General features: G+C 34.3%; 1 protein-coding gene across 1 annotated transcript in view; it reads right to left on the minus strand.

Annotated features, from left to right (window-relative positions):
- LOC123667378 overlaps nt 1-17,632 on the minus strand; it is a 91,612-nt gene that overhangs the window by 38,062 nt on the left and 35,918 nt on the right. Inside the window, exons 4-5 of the mRNA XM_045601289.1 lie at nt 8,642-8,738; nt 7,648-7,773 (exon numbers count right to left, since the gene is read on the minus strand). Of these exons, the coding sequence (XP_045457245.1) occupies nt 7,648-7,773; nt 8,642-8,738 (223 nt within the window). The remainder of the gene's footprint in view (nt 1-7,647; nt 7,774-8,641; nt 8,739-17,632) is intronic.

Below are 17,632 nucleotides of genomic sequence, written 5' to 3' on the forward strand. Positions count from 1 at the left end.
AACCATGGTAAATTCCGCGATCGAGCAATAAAGATCTCGTATTAATCGTGTGTTTGTTTATCCTGCGCGCTCGAGCGTGTTTGCTTTCACGGGGTTTTTGTAACTGATGTTATTTTTATATGAGGTGATTTCGGGCTGCGGCGCCGTCATTGATCTTTTGCATTGGACGATGTCTGACTTCTTGAAAAAAAAAGGGAAAAATAAATACAATACCTACTGAACATAGACATTTTCATTAACAGACCCATCAATTTATTTTCTTCAAAAAAGCTTTGAGACTATGAAAATATCATATATATTTTTTTGTAATCATGCATAACGTACACACGCGGCTGTCTATTCATAACGTGCCCAACTAAAAGCCTATGTTTTAGGTGACCACTCTTAGATAAAACAAATTTCTTTAATATACACAATCTTATCTTATATATAAAATTCTCGCGTCACAATGTTAGTTACGATACTCCTCCGAAACGGCTGGACCGATTTTTATAAAATTTTGTGTGCATATCGGGTAGGTCTGAGAATCGGCCAACATTTATTTTTCATACCCCTAAGTTGTAAGGAGGGGGGAGTAAGGGCAGTTTATAAAATATATGGTAGAACAACGTTTGCGGGGTCAGCTAGTACATTTATCAATACATCAAGATTTCTATTGAAAATCGAACACATAACACTAAGAGCGTAAAGCAGCGATAAGCCAGGATAAAACCTAAATCACTATCGCAAAAATCAGGGACCACTGAAAATAATTGCAAAAATATGTTTCATTATATTATTTATTCGCTGCATCGCATTCATCCCAATTTTCGGAATTCCAACACTGATTTCAGTTGATACGTCTTACGGGAAGAACGCGGTGTCACGCGTCAGCAAAGCGGTGCATACACTTCAGCGACACTTTGGCGCAAGACATAAACGTGTAAATGTAAGCGTTTTACTGTGGAATTTTATAGGCTATAAAACGTCACGTTACGACTCATACACGTGAAGCGGTCAAACTAAATCAATGGGAATGTTGTCGAAGTTGGACGCGTGTAGTTTTACAAGGTGACGGCTATGTGAGTAACTGTTGTGAGTTCCTTGGCGGTTCTTCTCAGCATAATATCTATATTCTGAACTTTGTGGTAAATTCACATTAACTATAATATATTTGAGATAAAACTCCTTATTTGATTTTATTCAATTCAATAAGCCATCTAGAAATACTAATTCAAAGTAAATAAATCTTAAATACACATAAAAATACAATCACAATAAATGTATTGTACATATTTTTCACATTTCTTAAAGAAACACGTCTTAATTATTAGAACAGAAACGTATTTAAAAGTCACTCGCGACCATGGCGCCTGCAACGTCACCGAAATAACGGGAGTTTCAATATAATAATCGCGTAAGTCTCTTAAAATCAAAAAAGGTTTTATTGTAGTCGTATAATCGGAATAAATCGGTCTTATTCGTATAATTTCACTCACAATCGGAATCAATCGCGTACGTAAATATCACAAGGATATAGTCCATATTAGGATATCACGAGAATTTTTTTTGGTTGTGTAATTTCAAAAACAAAAAAATAACAACCAATAACACTCTGCAAACATCCATCTGCCTAGAAATTTGTATCACGATGCTTAATTTATCAAGTTAAATAAGATTAAGCCTTTATTTAAAAATAACAATCTGAAAATTTCCTTGGCAAAAAATTAGGTAGTGTTTTTTTTTTGAGTGTGGGCCACCCCAACCTCATCAAACATCAAAAATGAAGGGTAAGGAGATCAAAAATGTGATAAAAAACTTTACGAACGACCCCTAGGACATATTTCGCTGGGTATGGGGGTCAAAAATGTATTAAAAAACGTGATTGAATGAATGACCTCAAGGACATATTTCGCTGCTTCATATAATTTAGACCACACCATACGATTCCCTGCTTGGCATCGCGCCAGGCTCGCGATCAAGCTGAGTGCACCGGATTTAATAAACGCAACCTCACCGCTCTGTCGTAAGTTTTGCTTTCGAGGAATCAAAGAGGACGAAGTTTGTTATCCTTTGAATATGATACTTTGTTGTTGATAGTTTTGTAAAATTTGCAAAAAGGAAAAAAAAATCTGACGATACACTAACAAAACTTAAGTGGTTTGCGATAATCGCACAAACTTCGCGCGATCGAACGCTTTACGTCACTGTAAAATATTATCTGTAAACATATTACGAATATATATTACTATTGTCTACGGTTTTTTTTTTTTTTTGTATCACAGGGGAACCCATTTACGGGTGATATCCAGGACGCCCGGGTTGACAGTCCTAGACCGTATGTCGACTTCGGCACTTGGGGGAGAACTATTGTCTACTGTATACGGAGTAAAATATAAATGTTTTATTCAAGTTCTCTTATGGAATGATTGATTATATTTTATTTAAACAACGTATCACTTAAAAATAACGTCAGCTCCTGACTCGCTTACGCCTAGGACATAAAACCGTGACGCACAAATGTCTAGATTTTAAATTAGAATCTAAACATTCTATCGCTAAACATTATTTCAGAAACTTTCATGCGGCACTAAAAATTTAACGATCAATCTTTTAAATTCATATTCAAAACTAAATCGATTCAACGCCTACTGAAATCGATAACGATTCCTTTGAAATTAAAAATGCTGTTAACATTATTAACATTTTAGCAAATAAGTCACAGCAGAAGGAAATACGTCAGCATTTAATCAAAAGAGAACTACATTGCTTGTATAGACTATACTAACTGACACACAAGGAGTTTGGTATATAGATGTACTAGGCATGTTCGAGCTTACTGCTACGGTCATATAGGCACGATATTGTATATCTTGCATGCTGTGTTCACTGTAAAAAGAATGAACATTGTACACTTTTCAAATTGTTACACCCAAAAACCTTTTTTTTATATTGTATCATTCAATTTGTGAACCCAATAAAAAAAATCTTTTATATGTATAAAAATGAATGTTTGTCTGTATGTCCTTTATAGAATCGTAAACTATGCATTTGATCATGTCATGATCTTTAGCAGTGTTGTGCATGAGCCCACAAAGGGGGAGTTGCACGCTGGGTACAGCTAGTATCCTATAAGATAAAGTTTAGATAGGCCTAATCATTAAACAATTTGTTGGTTATACCATTCAAGACAGTTTTATTTTGCTTATATATGAATATGTATTTAAAAATCTACAAAATCCTAATGTCTACTCTATTACTGACAGATTAATAACTATACTATACCCACCCACAAGTTTCGAGTACCATAATACAAATACACAGAGACCCCCCCCTCCCCCGACAGTACAAACCACAATCCCCCCGATAAAACAATCGAACATACTACTGCAATAACCTATAGCTACAATACGAGATACACTTTCCCGCATAATAATTACCAGTGCAAACTCCGCATCCCCGCTCCCCCTCCCCCCTCCATTCGGGAACGGAAGCCCGTCTGGCCGTCCGTGCAACACAGAATTGAAAACGCTTCGTCGAATACAGCGATATCATTGTTTCCTAACTTTGTAGACGAGCGCCGTGACATAACATTCTGTTTCCAATACCAGACGATGATAACTACATATTAAATTAAAAACGTGAAAAAGAAACCCTACCTACCTACCTACCTAATTTAACACAAAAAACGCCTTACATCACTTTTAAAAAAAGAGCTGATACGCTTCAAACTGCAAGATTGATTTAACCGATTTTAACTGAGGTAGGGCACAGCAGGAATTTCCTGCTCAAAATATGGAGCAGCCCGACTGGGGTAGTACCTCGACCTTACAGAAGATCACAGCTAAATAATACTGTTTTCAAGTAGTATTGTGTTCCTGTTGGTGAGTAAGGTGACCAGAGCTCCTGGGTGGGATTGGGGATTGGGTCGGCAACGCGCTTGCGATGCTTCTGGTGTTGCAGGCGTCTATAAGCTACGGTAATCGCTTACCATCAGGTGAGCCGTACGCTTGTTTGTCGACCTAGTGGTATAAAAAAAAACCGACTTCAAAAACGGAGGAGGTTCTCGATTCGATTGTATTTTTTTAAGTGTGTACCTCAGAACTTCTAACTGGGTGGACCGATTTCGATAATTCTTTTTTTAATCGAAAGCTACATGCTTGCCACATGGTTCCATTTAAATTTCGATTCAGATTTGAAGAATAGCTTTGGAGTTATTTCTAATAACGCGTATTTACTTGACTATTTTATAGTTAAAAATCAACACAAGAAAATTCGCTTTCTCATAAAAAACCGAATCGATATCGGTCCATCCGTACAAGAGCTACGATCCCAGACATACACACAAGCAGATTTTTTTTAGATTCTATGCCTCCGACATGCATGTTTGAATGGGAGATTGGTATGTACTAAGGACTCTTTAATACCAGTTCCGCTTCAGCCTGTAATATCCCACTACTGGGCATCGGCCTCTTTCCTCGTGTAGAAGAACTGTCAGAGCTTAATCCACCACGCTGCTCCAATGCGGGTTAGCGGATATATTCCCTAATATGCGTAACGATCGCCATCAGGTGTACATGATAATGAACCGCATACTTTATTTTTCCTTGATTCGTCACCATTCGCACCAAGGGTGGACAGGCCAAGTGGAGAGATAGGTAGACATTGACGCCAAACTCACAACATTTCTTTTTGTATCGGTGGTTAAAAACTACTTTTAAAATGGTCGACACAACAAATGGTTGATTAATAATATGTATGGCGAAACTACGTTTGCTAGGTCAGTTAGTTTACTAAAATACAAACGCCCCACCCTGACTTCGCACAATTGTGAACACCACTCATTATTTATAAATTATTGAGTGGCTTTATCTTTGAATAGGAAAAATATGATTACACCTGTGTGTTACTGATAATGTACGGGACACGTTCGTTTGAAACTCCGTCACGACTGACTATTGTGTACAGATCGCGTGTACAACAGTGCTTATACACAAACACATACAACTCCTACGTTGTTCTATACAATTCCAGTACAACACTATACGTAAGAAAGAATTATTTTAAGAAATATCTGAAAAATACTTAAACAATTTTAAATATTATTTAAATTATAATAAGATATACTATTCAGTTATCATTTTTACGAAATATCCATTAAAATTATCACAAGAGAAATCGCATGAACGCACTAAATATTTTTGTACTGAAAAAAAAAAATTTTTTTTTCATTTATGTGTATCTAAATATGTATTAATCCTTAACTTTAACGTAATTACTTATCAAATAAAGGTAAACACTCTTTTAAACGTTAGTATTTTTGATTATGTACTGATAATAATTTAATCTTTAAAACGTTTATTAATTCCTAATTAAAACCGCTAATTTATTTAATACACAAACAATATTCTTAGATAAAGAGTTGAAAAAATATCCCAAAAATAAACATACACACTCAATAATAACAAATAATAACCAACTACTACACACAAAAATTATTTAAAAATTTCAAATTTCGAATTTCAAATTCGAATTTCAAATTGTTCACACAAAATGAACCACCTCGCGCCGTATCGCGTCTAAAACTGAAAATCAAACCTTTCAGGATCACACCGGCAATTAATCTCAAGCCTTGCGACGTATACAAGACGAAACAAATGGGAGCTCGTCTTATATTGGTCGCTGCAAGAACTCTCATTGGTCGTGAGAAACACGGTATGAGGGATCATTTTATATTTGTTGACTGTTAACAGTGTGCTAAGGAAAAACCAACTTTATTTTGAACAATTTAAAATAGATATTACATTTGACAGTTTTGTATTGGTGTACATTTGACGCCTTATACCCAACCTACTACTACCTTACACCTACGTGTGTTAAAAAAGTGTTTAAACAAGTCGATATAATACATACAAAACTACTAATTAAGACTTTTATCAAAACTGGACTTTAAAATAAAATAAATAATGCTCAAATTTTATAAAAATTTATAGCAAAATATTAATTCTTTAAAAATCACGAATTCTTCATAATAAATAATTTGAAACTTTGCTAATATCTTTCTGCAATTATAAAACGTCAAAATAAATATACACAATTCTGATAAATTAGTATATGCATTTTACTAAGTAATAAGAATGAAAATTGCTTGTATATTCAGACGCACTTATGCCTTTCCTATGTCTGGGTGGGTCCAGTTTAGATTCATTCTTAGAGAAATAAGGCGAAAATATCTACAACGTACAGCGAATGTGTCTATTTTTAGACTAACCATTTAAAGAATGTTATTTTATTTTTTAACTCAATATATGGAATTAAGTACCTATACGTTATATGTTAATCTTAATATTTTTCTAAGTTAATGTACCGGAATCACGTTTTTAATTGCAATATGCTTTTTTAAAGAACTTTTTGAATCTTCATATTAAAAGAATAAAATTAACACACGAGTTATTTTGAACTAGAGACCCGCCCCGGCTTCGCACGGTTGCAAAAACAATCAATGTTTCTCAACTATATTATGCATGTATTAAATATAACCTTCCTCTTGAATCACTCTATTTACTAAAGAAAAATGTATCAAAATCCTTTGCGTAATATTAAAGATCTAAGCATACAGACAGCGGGAAGCGACTTTGTTTATACTACGTATTATAATGATAATAATAAATATTGAATATTTAAAATACACATACAGCCGTCTGTTCGTTAAGTAGCCAGCTTCATAAATTAAATAATTTTGGGTTATAAATTTACATACAAATGAGGTTATTGTTAATTTGTCAAATCTACAACGCCTGGAGCAGAAAGCAAAGCCGTTACAAACGGCAACGGGCTAGTCAATGATTTTTTTTGAGCATGTTATGATACATCTACGTTACTCGACACTAAATATAAAAAGTTATAATTCAACAAAGATATATAGTAAATAATTATATTTAAATACAGAAACAGGAAACGATGATTTTCATAACACACTGTGCCACATATATCATAACGCCGCGGGCACATATGTTAAAATAATGAGAGCGTCTTTAAAAATACGGATATAATTTTTCATACATTTTTATAGGACAATATTTAAAATTAGCGGAAACGATGTATTACTTCTGGCCGAAATTTAAATTGATAAATGCCGTTTATAACCAGAACGGTGTGTTTTAAAAATCTAATCTTTTGAGTAAATTTAGTATTTATATCCAATTTTTCTTATTTATATATACAATATTTCAGATTTGTCTTCCTTTTTCGTTTCTAAAAAGCGATTCTAAATCATAAATAAAATACTACTTTAATTAGAATACTTTAATAAATGACATTATACCATTAACTTAATGGTGAATATTCGTACCACAATGTGAGTTTTACATTATTAGCACACATTTTTACCCAGTCGCGTGGATCGTTGTGTTGCTCACTACATACACTCAATAACTTGTTTTTATTTAACGAATAAAAGAAAGAGAAGTTTTGGTCATTCCCATCACTATATATAATTAGTAGTATAGGTTCTTATGGAAGGAAAAGTTAAGAAAAATGAAAATTTAAAAGAACCGATAGTTTAAACTTCACGCGTTTGACAGTTCACACAGAATATCGTCTTTCGGGTAAGCTAGTGCTCCAAAAAGACCTTTATAACTAAAGCAGGACAAATGTAAATTGACTTACTGGTTATGATGCGCCGTCAGTCGGTTAGGATCGGACGCGTTCCGATGTTTGCCGCGTCTCGGCGCGTCGCGCTCGCGACAGCTCTCCGCTCGGTTGACGCCGCGGGATGCGTTCGCACCCTTCCAGCTGGTATGGAAGTAGCATTATTGTAATATACATTCCTAGGTACAGCAGAAACTCTTAAAAAGATTTTTTTGATTGACCTTGTTTTGCTTTATTAAAAAACCTAATTTTTTTGTTAAAATTATAATACTATTTTACAGTTTATATCGCTCGATTGGTGCTGCAGGTGTGGGCGTAGCATTATTATTACAATATCAATTATCGTGACCAAAAAATTTAGAAAACTATTTTTTGATCTAACATTGTTTTTTTCCAACGAGAATAAATTGTGCATTAAAATACTTATCATCTCAAAACCATTAATTGAAAACGAATTAATCCCCCATAAGAATGTTTAACAACGCCACCCAGTAGCAAGTAGCCGTACTATTTCGACAGGATATAGATACTGAACGGTGTATCTAGATACACTGTAGTTATTTAAATTCTGACTAAGCCATCTGTGAGTTCAGTAAGACAACTTTTCAACGCCACCTACCGAGGAACGGCAGCAACTATAACACATCTTTAAATTTAACAAAGATGGCGCTACTGTTGACAATCAAGTATGTATATATATTATGACTATTATTTAATCTGAATTGAAAACAAAGTGATACCATCAATGTTTCCTGTTATTAATATAAATAATTTATATAATAATAAAACTTTAATAATAAAATATGTGAATAATATTTAACGATACGAGTATATGTGAATAATGATTTACAATTTTAAAATTAATATTTTTTGATTTAAGATTGATTTTCAGCCTGAACATCCCACTGCACGGCAAAGGCCTCTTTCTCCATGCAGGAGAATGATTTATGTCCAGTGTATAAAATGCCCAATAATTAGCTAATTATTATAGATAGCGTATTTTTGTTCTTACTTGGACTCCTTCTCGGGTTCCTTGGCAGCGGTGTCGTTCGCGTCGAGATCGACGTCGGGCGCCGTCGGCTCCTCCGTCGAACCCTCTCGTCTCGATTCTCCTGCAACAATTATTAAACGTACATTTAGGAGTAATATATAGTTATGTTTTAAATACATACGACATACAAGAAACGAATATATCTGACGAGTGTTAAATCGAAATCTTTTAAAGATATTTAATTGTCTTTAATTTACCCTGAACTAATTATATGTAATTTTACAGCATGTTGTGTAATAGTGTTAAAGTAATCAAATTTATTTAGTATTTATTGCCGCATACCATCCTTTGCATAAAACACAGTATCACTGGTGTAAAAATAAATAAAAGTTGTCCAACGCCTTTGAAATATCTCTTATTGAACTTAACTATGTAAAAATCCTCATTCCAATTACTTCAGCCTATCGCAGTCCACTACTGGACATAGGCCTCCCTAAGTCTTCCGCAATCCTCATCCAGCCTACACCGGCAATCCTACGTAGATCGTCGGTCCAATAAATAATTTTATTTAATGTAATTAAAACAAACAAACATCAGTCCTATAAGTTGTGTCCCGAGCTACTAACTAATTCGGGCGACAGCAACGTATGCAGTTCGGGCTCACCTACTTGAGTCTCACCCCTCCATAACCCGCACGATTGTCCTGTCTAAGACGGCTTCGTACGACGACCGTGTAAACTATGATATTACTGATCTGGCAGAATCTAGAGGGTCATATCAAATTCGGGGCACTGTGTACTTTCCATCCATTAAAGACCTACTTCGAGGACTTAATAATTGTTTGCTTACAAACGAAAAAAGACCGACTTCAATTATATGGACCAGTAATACAACGTGGGTAGACGAAAAAATGTCAAATAAATGCATCGATCTCGATCATTTGAAATGGGGCACAGGACAAGCACACACAAGTCCTGTGGTTATAATACAACGCAGATCGACAAAAAATTACCAAGTAAATACGCATTATTTTCTAACTATTACAACTCAAAAAATACTTATCAGGTCTCAATTAAATTAAAATGGGACCACATGACAACGCACGACGTCGCAATTAAAAGAATCATCGAAATCGATCCACCCAGTCAAAAGTTCTGAAGTAGCACATGTTAAAAAAAATACAATAGATTTTAGGAGCTCCTCCTTTTTTGAAGTCGGCTAAAAATATAGAAATTTTATGATTGTTGTAGGCAGATAACTATTGAATTAATAAGTTGGCGGTATTTAATACTACTTAACGCGTTTTTCGCAACGGTCACAACACTGGTTTGTTTGCTGTTGCGCTGGCGGTTGCGGGTTCGATCCCCGCACATGACAAACATTTGTATAGGCCATACTGACGTTCGGAGCACTTTAAGCCGTCGCACAGTGCAGTGAAATGTATGGCGCGATGGACAAAAATCATAACACAGTTTTAATGCTTTAATAAACTATATTTCGTACATAATTTTGTTAATGTTGTCTAGTATAATAATTTTTAGCTTCTTTAATCTAATAACAATATTAAATATAAAATTATATTTATCTTAATTAAGGTAAAAAAAACACAATATTCATTCTAACTTAATTTATCTACCAAAATAGCCAAACTAAATTATTTTAAATTAAATAATTATTTAAAATAATTTAATTTAAATTATTAAAATAATTAAAACTTTCTGGCAGGCGAATCTCCCGTTGTAGCCAACCTCCGTGGCGTTGATAAAGTCTTTGGCGGCTACGACTAACTTCTTTCCACTTATTGCTCATATTTAAACAAAATAACCGACGAAAAGAGAACAAATTCTCTCAAATACAGCTGATTCTCGACCACTTTTTTCCGTTTCAAACCGTACTTCTACCAGATTACCCGGAGTTTTTGATAGATTTCCTTCTCGCTGAAAAAGATATTATAAAAAAAAGTCGCAAACGGAAGCACTTAAACTGTACTGAAAATTAAAGTATACCAATGTAGTAATAATAAAATGTTACAAGTATGCAATGTTATGCAATGTTTTTTTTAAAACTTTCTTCAAAGTTTTAAAATGCACCGAGTTATACTTATTTTCAATAGTAACTTTGGATAGATTCATACATAGTTAAAGACAACGTATAGACTCAAAAACTATAATAATTTAAAGTACATACCTTGGCCTTTAATCTCCATAGCTGTTAGTTTATAAAAACGTTACACTTTCTTTTAACAATGCACTTTGCACAACAAACGATTTACGACTGATAAGGTAGTTAGCGGTATTCATTCAAAGTGAGACATTCAAGGTGTCATTATAAGCGAATAAAAACTATCCAGCTAATAAAAATTGGTGCTCGTTGTGTAGGAACTCATTATTTTTAAAACGGCAATACTGATTTGTAGGAAACCGAAATTTGTTTTTTTCTTTTTTGTCCTAGACTCACAGCACTGTGCGTCGGTTCTGGTTGTTATCATGTACACCTGATAGCGATCGTTACTCATATTATGAATATATTCGCCAACCCGCATTGAAGCAACGTGATGGATTAAGCTCTGATACTTCTCCTACATGGGGAAAGAGGCCTATGCCCAGCTGTGGGACAGTCTGAAGCGAATTAATACTACTGATCGGACAAAAACTAAAGTTAATCATTGAGATCGGGGAGTATGTATTAAAGTCCTCAATTGACCTACTACGAGCCCTAGCGACCCGACAAGCAAGATGTACTTAAGTTTAATTTATGTACCAAAATACTTAAGCAATCAAGACAATTAAAAATGACATCATTTATCTAGTCAGTATTATTATTACCGACCTGTTAATAACTATAAGTATTTATCGGTTACTCTTTGCACATTCCCAGAAGAAAGGAGATTCCCAGAAGAACGGGATTTCCAGAGATAAGAGTCTTGTCCAGACAAGAAATATTGTAATAAATAGTTGCAAAGCCCCTCTCTTCTTATTTTGCAATATAATGGAATTCAATGAAGAATTTTAATGCATTTAGGAGTGGTATAAAATTATACAGTTTGATAAGAATCAACTCAACTAGTATCGAGTCATAGCATTGGCTGCAGTGTTAACTGTCGCAGGTCCGATGGTCACTCATAACAAATATCTGTATATGCCATGCAAATGTTTGTCAAAATATTTACTTCGTCTATTGAATTTTCATGTACAGTGTTTTTTTTTTATGTCACTAGGTCGGCAAACAATCGTACGGCTCACCTGATGGTAAGCGTTTACCGTAGCTTATAGACGCCTGCAATACCAGAAGCATCGCAAGCGCGTTGCCGACCCAATCCCCAATCCCCCAGGAGCTTTGGTCACCTTACTCAAAAACAGGAACACAATACTGCTTGAAAACAGTATTATTTTGCTGTGATCTTCTGTAAGGTCGAGGTACTACCCCAGTCGGGCTGCTCCATATTTTAAGCAGGAAATTCCTGCTGTGCCCTACCTCAGTTGTCATAGTAGTATATTCAATACTTTATTAAAACGACATTTTTAACCTAATTCAATTTTTTTTTTTAATTTTTATTTTTTATCTATGTTCGGGGATAAATTGATTGTTTATGAACCGATTTTGATAATTCCTTTTTTTTTGGTTTGAAAAGATGATATCCCGAGGGTAGTACCATGATAAGGAAACCAGGATTTGATGATGAAATCTCAGAGAAATCGTAGTGACGACTAGTGCGTTTGTTAATTATTTTCGTCTACTTACTTTGGATATAATTGAAGTCGGTTTTGTTTAGTCCTTAATAATTGCAAAAAAAAAACGATAGACTATAAAATTAGACAATCAATTTTGATAACTGTCATCGTAAGATTTCAGGATAAAACTGTAACTATTAACTTTGACCCCAGTGAAACTCCAGTTACACAACTGGCACGTGTGTTACCTGGTCATGGTTCCGATTCCCACACATAACAAAAATAATACTTAACACACAATGAAATAAATCATACATCCATACTAATATTATAAGGCTGTGAATTTGTTTATTTGTTTGAACTCGCTTATCTCAGGAACTACTGGTTCGATATTAACAACTATTTTATCGTTGGATAGTTCGTTTACCGAGTTGGGTTATCATTGGCCTTAATCCGTCTACTGCAGACGATTTAGACAGTGTCAGAAAGACAACTGTGTCACCTAGGACACTCTTCAGGAAAACGCAGAGTTGCCTAAGCTCTGCACCACCCTCTCGACCTCACTGGCTAAGCCCACAGGAACGACGAGTCGATACGTGTGGAGCCAGTTCGGCTGCAGGATTCTTTTGCATCTTAGAGCTGTGCCACGAATGCTTGACGGAGACCCCATTTCGGGTTTCAAATGAAGTTTTCCTTCTCCAGGACCTTGATAATTTTGAGCCAGGTTTATCCCTCGGTCGCCTTTTACGACCCCCACGGGAAGAAAGGTGGGGTAGGCTACATAATATTCGATTCTATGTTTTTACTCAAATTAACGCGGATGAAACCGCGAAGCGCAACTAATCATTAATAAATAGTTAAAATAACAATTATATTCAATAAAACGGTACAGGAATGTCAGCTCGGTGTGAGTCACGAGCTCATCCTGTTACCAGATTAGACACAATCGAGCGCCACTATCCTGGACGAGGATACGACGAACATTACTGCGGTAATATCACTAGGTCTGCGGTGGTATTTATGTATTTATAAGCGAGAAAAAAACGATAATGTAACTGAACGTAGGCAGTCGAAAAACACATTACAAAACCAGCAAACCAGCTTACGATTAAAAAAACGAATCATCAAAATTTGTAAACCCAGTAAAATGATATGAGGTAAAACATAAAAATGCAGTCGAATTGGGAACCTCCTACGTTTTTCAAATCGGTTTTTTTTAATCTACATCCGTTGGCTCTAAATTGCCCATGCCTTTCGTTAAGCATCATGCATTACTTATCCTACAGGCGATTTATTATTAAGACTACAGATCGACAGTCCTGTGACTACCTAGTAAAGCTTTATCCTACAGGCGATTTATTATTAAGACTACAGATCGACAGTCCTGTGACTACCTAGTAAAGCTAGGACGTGGTCCGACACTGATGGTATTTCTCTATTTCAATATCTTAATTTTTTATCTGTACTTTTTAATGCATAATTTTAGTTAGTTTAATAGCTGTATATAATACTGGGTACATTACCCAGTATGTAATGTACCTAATGTTAATATTTAGCAATTTTGAAATTGTTGGCTGATTTGCTATCATGACTCTTATTTTATTTTTAAACATAGGACTTTTTTAACGTTCGTTAAGTGCGCGTAATCAAATCACCTTATGAGAAAATAAATATTGTCATTTCAGTTTTTATATAATTTTTTTGAAGTTTGTTTAAAATATATACATATACATAAGTTATAACAGTAAATATCAGTCATAGCTTACGTTGTTACTTGTATAGCGATGATCTCACTCGTGCGCAGTTCTAATCACACTCCGTTCAATAGAATTTAAGTTATCCGGCCGCAATGATGTCTACGTACAACTTATTTGTATTAAAAATTATATCCTTTATAATTTTTTATAATAAAGTCATAAAGAAAAAAAAATTGGAAGCTGTTATGATGTTCTCGATTCTTCTTTATAGAATCTACATATTTGTGAATCGCTGATAGCTGAAATTTAATTAGTTAATTGAATAGTAAAAATATTTTTTTAAAAAAGGAATATTTAAACGTTCATTCGAAAGCCTATTAAGAAAACTATTTTAAATAATTTGAAAATCCGCATTTTTATTATGAAATAAATTTAATTAATTTATACAATTTAATTTAGTTTTAGCGGCTTTGCTATTATGAGATATTTATTTTAGTTTTAAATGAAACGAAAACGAGTAATCAAACAAGGAAGCTGTACATCCAAAATACTCACAATTTAATTGTATTTAAAACTATTCAAATTAATATCTATATGTTCACAGATTTCTAACATGTTTTCCATTACTATTTCGCTTTAACTATATAATCTACATCCATAAAATAAAGCTAAGGTTTGGTTATTTAGCAAGAGCAATTTGATTGGCTCCTAGGCTGGGTTGGCAGTAGGGTTACCAAATTCGAGCATGTAATTTCCGGCACAATTCGAGGATTACGAATTCGGTCGGTTGAAAAATATACGAAAATTGATAATATTTTTTGTAAATCGCTAGAAAACTGGTAGTATTCGAAATCCGGGACAACCAACTATAATTCCTGGACACGGGACAAGACACGTAATTCCGGGACAATCCCGGATTTCCCGGCCATCTGGCAACCCTAGTTGGCAGTGACCCCGCTTTAAGTTACAGAGCTGTGATTTATTTTAAAATATTTACGGCAATAAAGAAAAAGGTAAACGTCAAAGAGTCACCTTCCTATTGCCGATAACATCGACTATCTAGCTATACGTACAGGAACCTACTGTCAAAAGAATTTCCTGCTCAAAATATGGAGCAGCCCGACTGGGGTAGTACCTCGACCTTACAGAAGACCACAGCTAAATAATACTGATTTCAAGCAGTACTGTGTTCCTGTTGGTGAGTAAGGTGACCAGAGCTCCTGGGGGGATTGGGGATTGGGTCGAAAACGCGCTTGCGATGCTTCTGGTGTTGCAAGCGTCTATAAGCTACGGTAATCTCTTACCATCAGGTGAGCCGTACGCTTGTTTGCCGAACTAATGATATAAAAAAAAAAAACAAAGAGCCTTACTGGTCAATATAGGACGTAGTAGCCTAACGGTTTGTCTTTTAAATTAAGACGTTAATTTTACGTATTACAGTCACACGCGGTCGCTCGAGTATTGTCGAGCGATGAATACATTATGAGTTCCTCGAATTGAACGTGTTCAAACAATTTGAAGTTTAGTTGCTAAGTTAATTAAGTTAGTAGTTTTGCTTACAAAATGCATGCGATTTGAATAGTTAAGTTTCTTGAAATTTTACAACTTTTATAACTTTTATAAATTTTTAATTATTAATAAATATATATAAAAAGTATGAATAAAACCATTAAAATAGTTAAATGCCTACTACTCATCAGCTCGCACTAAGAATTTCTCTTGTGTCAGACCAGTGAGCAGGCCAACGGGCCGAGCGATCAAACTCGCGACTGTCAGCGTAACAAGGCAGTGTTGTAACCACGGCAATGAGTCCTCAAAGTTCAAGTTCTCGAGATACAGTTACGAATCTACATACCTACAAAAATAACAAAATATCTGTCTTCATGAAAACTCCACACAAACACACACGCTCAAAGTTTGACAAACATCTGCGTAGACATTAATTAATAAATTAGACGTACATTTCTTATTTTCTCCTCATCATATTACTTATATTTTAAAAAAGGAACCAATCAAATCCGCGTGAAAACCCTAGCAACAAATATTTAACAAGCAACATAGCGCGGTCAACCTAATTCGTTGACCCAAATATTGAACCTGTTAAATAATTATTTGTTTACCATACGCTAGCGCCCGAAGCAACACGAAAGCGTGATTTACAATGTCTATTGCGGGGTTTTCTAATATATCTGAATGTAACCTTGAAGATTATAATCAAAATCGAAAATCCCTTTATTCATAAATTGATAATAGTTATAGCGTATTGTTATACTATTATCATCAAAATAGATATTTCTAACAACAAAATACTAATAAAAGATACGAGCATAATATATAAAGCTGCCCCTGATATACTAACTCAAAACTACATAATCTTTACACAAATACAATTAAACGTGTATACAATTTAAAGAAAAAATGTTTTATATCCGTTGAATAGGGAAAACCGAATTTTCGTTCCGAAGCGAGGTCAGCGACCGTTGGTGACGTCACGACACTGAATCATCGCCTGGACCTCTTAACCCAACAGCTTCAAGTGCACCTTTATAAATACGGAAACAATTTGCATTGCACCTTATTCACTTAAACCTACTAGAAAATCAATGAAAAATAGAGATGACCGGAAACTGATAGGGGGTGGCTATGAGCTATTTTATTTAAAATTTACTGTGAAAAGCTTTTGTTGACTAGTTACACATTCTATAGTTTAATACTTTCGCAACAAACACTTATCGATTATCATTATACGCCATACGAGAATCGTAAATGAATACATCATTAAGCTTGATCAAAAATATACATCTTATAAAAATATTTAAAAATTCCTTCCCGATAAAATATCTAACAAACTTTCACATTTACGACATCAATGGAATCAGTCTCCTGACTATTACACTAAACTACTTAACAATTTATAATCTTAATTTACGACAAACTTTTGTGTCGACACTTCAAAAGTAACCCGACCCAATTCAAAAGTCACGACAATGTTGTTCGATTCAACAAAAACGCGACACATCAAGAGATGTAGGTATACGTAATATTTATAATTCGAGTTCAACGAACTCGCATCGTGGAGATAACTTCAGGGATTCTGGATGTGAACACCGATACAGCATACGTTCTTAAATTTCCGTATACGAGAAAAAATATACAAACTTTTTTATAATAATTTTAATTTTTAATTGTAACCTTGACCAGGCGACTGTGTATATACAAAAATATAATTAAAACCCTAAGCTACTTTATTTTAATACCTTTAACTTATCTTAAATACTCACAAACAGTGATTAAAATAAAATTATAATAAAAAAAAATCTACCCAATCGTTTAAGCAGTTACGACTGATAATTTCCCAAATGCAATTGTCAAAGTTCAATTTTTATGTACGTTTTTGTTTTTGCTTTTAGTACTGAGAGTAGACTTGAGCGATTTTTATTTAATTACTGTATAAAAAATTGAATCTTACAAAAATATTAATTTCCGAGTACTTGTAAATTAGCTTTTTACGTAAAAAAGCAGAAGAAACCTGACGAATAAGTGTTTATATGAGCGAACACTTAAAAAAATTCTTCCCTCCTCTTAACATTAACATCAATACACACTTCAAAAACTAAACAATAATTCAAAGAAATTAACATAAG

This window comes from Melitaea cinxia, chromosome 28 (genome assembly GCF_905220565.1).
Source record: "Melitaea cinxia chromosome 28, ilMelCinx1.1, whole genome shotgun sequence".
In the NCBI taxonomy this organism is placed as follows: Eukaryota; Metazoa; Arthropoda; class Insecta; order Lepidoptera; family Nymphalidae; genus Melitaea; species Melitaea cinxia.